This window comes from Sphaeroforma arctica, assembly GCF_001186125.1.
Source record: "Sphaeroforma arctica JP610 unplaced genomic scaffold supercont1.1373, whole genome shotgun sequence".
NCBI lineage: Eukaryota > Ichthyosporea > Ichthyophonida > Sphaeroforma > Sphaeroforma arctica.
In genome coordinates this window covers 12,252-16,348 of record NW_014039185.1, presented here as the reverse complement: position 1 = coordinate 16,348, position 4,097 = coordinate 12,252, and the positions used below count along the sequence as shown (strand labels likewise).

At 39.9% G+C, this 4,097-nt stretch overlaps 1 protein-coding gene across 1 annotated transcript; it reads left to right on the top strand.

Moving 5' to 3' along the window:
* Positions 1-499: 499 nt before the first annotated feature.
* Positions 500-3,504, top strand: SARC_10751 (hypothetical protein; the record flags this gene model as incomplete). Its single annotated transcript, XM_014295197.1, has 4 exons — positions 500-673; positions 887-1,119; positions 1,965-2,099; positions 3,433-3,504. Coding segments are annotated over 4 exons (584 nt in total), but the record flags the coding sequence as incomplete, so codon positions are not given.
* Positions 3,505-4,097: the final 593 nt, after the last annotated feature.

Sequence of the window (4,097 nt, the reverse complement as noted above, 5' to 3'; positions counted from 1 at the left end):
CATATATCATATATCATATATATGTATATTTATGTATCACATATAATACAATATTATGCGGGAGAAATTAGTATTTTGACTTACCTTATGCCACCTAACATGCGCGAGTATACTATGCCTTGCATGCACCGAGTATCACGTTTGCTCACAAGCCCTGATTTTAAAATACTAAATAAACATAGAGAAATCGACTTTGAATTTGAGATATTGAGGTGCAATGGCGAAGTTTGGTACTGATTACACATGTATTATCTGCGACTACTTGAAACATATGTTGGTGTACCATTATGCGTATCTATGTGCGTGTTCTCTAGTGTCTGTCTATATATGTGTGCATTAATTTACACAGCTGATTTTTCATAGTTTTGTGTGTACTCTTATGCTTGTATTATTAAATACATACACAGTGACCTCCGCTCCCTAGGACCTCCATCTCATGTGTATCACACACTCTCATGTGTATCACACACACTCTCTCTCCCCTCTCTCCGCCCCACAGTACATGCGAACAAAGTCATACACCGAGACATCAAACCACAGAACCTACTGCTCGACTCAAACTATGATCTTCATATCGCGGACTTTGGAGTGTCGCACTCGTGCACCAGTACTAGTGATCTGCTCAACAAATCGGCCGGAAGCCCGGCGTTCTTGGCACCGGAATGCTTACATGGTATGGGAGATGCCTGCATGTGTAAGGAAACGTGTGTAGCAGGCGACGTATATGTATGTATGTATGTGTACTGAGATGGTATGGGGTATGCATATTTGTATGGATAAAAACAATTGCGGGAGAGGCATCACTTGTATACTCATGTAGTATATACCCCGCAAACTATTTCCATATATAGACTGAAAGCTTATCCTCATATTTTCCTACCGACAGAGGACGTCAACACATACTCGGGTAGACCGATTGATATCTGGGCTATGGGCGTGACGCTGTACTGTTTCATGTTTGGCAAAGTACCCTTTACCGGCGCCAACATACTGGATCTTCACGATAACATACAGCAGGCAGAACCTGACTATGGACAACTAGACAGTAATCTGGTAGATTTACTCAAAGGCATGCTGCGAAAAAGCCCGGCGGAGCGACTCACTATGCGGGAGGTCAGGGTAAGCATGTTGTCATATTTGTAGATATACCTTGATTTGTGTAATTACGCATGTGTACATATTTCCAAACAATGTTTATATATATATATATATATATTCATGAATAGAGTTTGAGATACTAGCTAATCGTATGCCGGAAAAGTCTCGGCGGAGTGACGCACTTTACGGAAGATCAAAGTGAATATGTGTTTCGAATTCTAAAATGTTTTTCTCTCTTATTTCAGCAATTGTTTCACGCTTTTTCCTCAACAATAATACGTTTACTTCAGATCCTGCAATACGGTTACGCATTTTCGACTATTGACTACGTTTTCTCCATCAAAGCTGGGACGAATGTGTACTGTAGCACGTGGTCGGTGACACTGCTTGTAAATGTTTATATATTGCTATTATGTATGCCAATACTCGTTTCTCAATTTTATAGGTGATGCTTATGTCATTACTCCCTCAGACAACATAATATCTCCTGTAGGTATTTTTAACCTTTTTCTGTCACAGAACCACCCATGAAGTACAACACAGGACACTGAGCCTATCCAGATCACCGATGAAAGACCTATACCAATACACACACATACTACCTATGTGTCTCACGTATATAATATACACGTGCATACCACATAGGTGTCTAATGTCTCTGCCACTTGTACTTCTATTCTCCTTCCATCACCGAACTACTCGTGGATTACAACACAGGCACTGAGCCTATCCAGATCACCGAAGAAGTACATATATCAATACACGCACATACTACCTATGTGACTCATGTTTATGACATACACGGACATACCATACAAGTATCTTATATCTCTGGTACTTGTACTTCCTTTCTCGATCCATCACAGAACCACCCGTGGATTACAACACAGGGCACTGAGCCTATACAGATCACCGAAGAAGCCAATACCATTCCCGTCGACGTCAACGAAGCGGAGATAGACGATGCCCTGAACACAGTCAACTGCCACGACCTCCCATCGGTGTGTGTTCACTCCCATACGTTTTTTGCGTGTTTGTGTGTACACTATGCTGTGCATGTTCGGTTGTTACATGTGTGGTCAGATATTTATAGACATATAATTGGGTTGCCACATGTGTGGTCAGATACCTATAGACATATAATCGGGGTATTTTTGGGTGTGCCACAACAAGGTGGGGTGAGCTTTAGTTTGGCGTCAGGGACTGCGCTATGCTATTGTTACGACTTCGCTGTGTCATATGGTGGACTTGGGTGTGGTTTATTGTATGTATACACGTACACAATATCATTGCAATAAAGTTCACTGTGGTATTGATGTGGTTCACACAGTCACCTGACACGGCCTCTCATTGGTGTGTGTTCATTTGTGATGTGGAATACGCTTTTGCGTGTTCTGTTGCAGGCAGTGGTTTTGTGTGCAATTCTTATATCGCTGGTCTGCGTGACTGTTCTGTCTCAGGAGGGTATTTGTTTGTTGAGGATCTGTGATGCACGGAGGTTTATCTAGAGATTGTCAATATCTGTGAACTTTTAAATCACTTCAACTAAAATACCGCTTAAACTAGTTTAAGAGATCATAACTAAACTAATTTTGAGACAACTTAACTAAACTAGTTTTAAGAAAACGTCAACTAAACTAGTTTAAACCTTCAACTAAACTAGTTTAAAGAGAACTGTTTAAACCTTCAACTAAACTAGTTTAAAGAGAACTTCAACTCAACTAGTTTCAATTGAAGTTCTGCCCAAGGGGTTCCGATTGTGTGTGTGAATTGGCTTCTGTTTATAATCTCTGATCATGTCCTCACTCGTGTTAGTGTGTCTTTTGTAAACACGGCTGTCACCCATGTTAGCGTGTCTTTGGCAAACATCGCTGTTGTTGTCTGAATGCACTGCGCCTGAGATTGGTCACGCGGTGTACACGGTCAGTTCACCCTCATTCCTAATCGGTTCTCTGGCCTCAGTCCGCAATTTATGAACTCTTGGTACAGTGTAGAGTCTTGTACTATAGGTTCTTCGCCCGAGTTTTCGTCCCGTTGGTGCCTTGTTAGTTCACTGGATAGCGTTGTTAGTATACTTGAATAGAATTGTTATCCCATGTTTGCCTTTTTAGTTCACTGGATAGCTTTGTTAGTCTACTTGATTAGAATTTCTATCTCATATGGGCCTTGTTAGTCCACTGGAAAATAACTGTTATCCCATATGTACCTTGTGAGTTCATCTTTTAGAGTCTTGTCACAGTTTTGTGCACATGTTGTTCCATAAGTTCTTTGTAAGATGTTTGTCTCATAAGTACTTTCTTTGAAACTGATGGTGCTGCCGGTTGTTACTTGGAGCCTAATGGAAGGTGTCGACAGATGAGTGTGCTGTTGAAGTAGCCGCTGGTTTTGTGTTGTTTTATCTATATTGTGAATTAATATACATAATACCGTAATATTCGTAAACAACATGTATGCAACTGCATTCGATATTATACATCGAAACCTTGACCGACATTCACTAATAATGTATTCACCCTAGACATTCACTATTGTTGTTCAAAGCCTTTATCTGGATTTATTGTCATATTCAGACTTATCCTTCTGTCGTTATTTGGGCTCTTCTGTCTTGCAAATTCCTATGCACCGACACCTTTACTAATATGCATTAACATTGATACCTTCAGCAGGTGCATACTCAACTTTATCATTATTATTATTGCGTATGCTTCATCTGTATTAATTAGAACGTGGCACATAAGCTTTAAAGGGCATCCTCAACCTTAGTATCCTAAATATTTATTATTATTGCGAATGCTTTATCTGTACTAATTAGAACGTAGCACATACGCTTTCAGTCGTGTTTAAGTCGTGTTTAGTTTTGGCCCAGAATATAAACATATGTTTGGCCTATCATGTATAAGGCTTCGTGTTCAGGCGCCTTAAGTTTAATACAGTATACCATTCGTTATTTTGAAGTTTGATGGCTTTAGCTCAGAAAATATACATATATATAAATATAT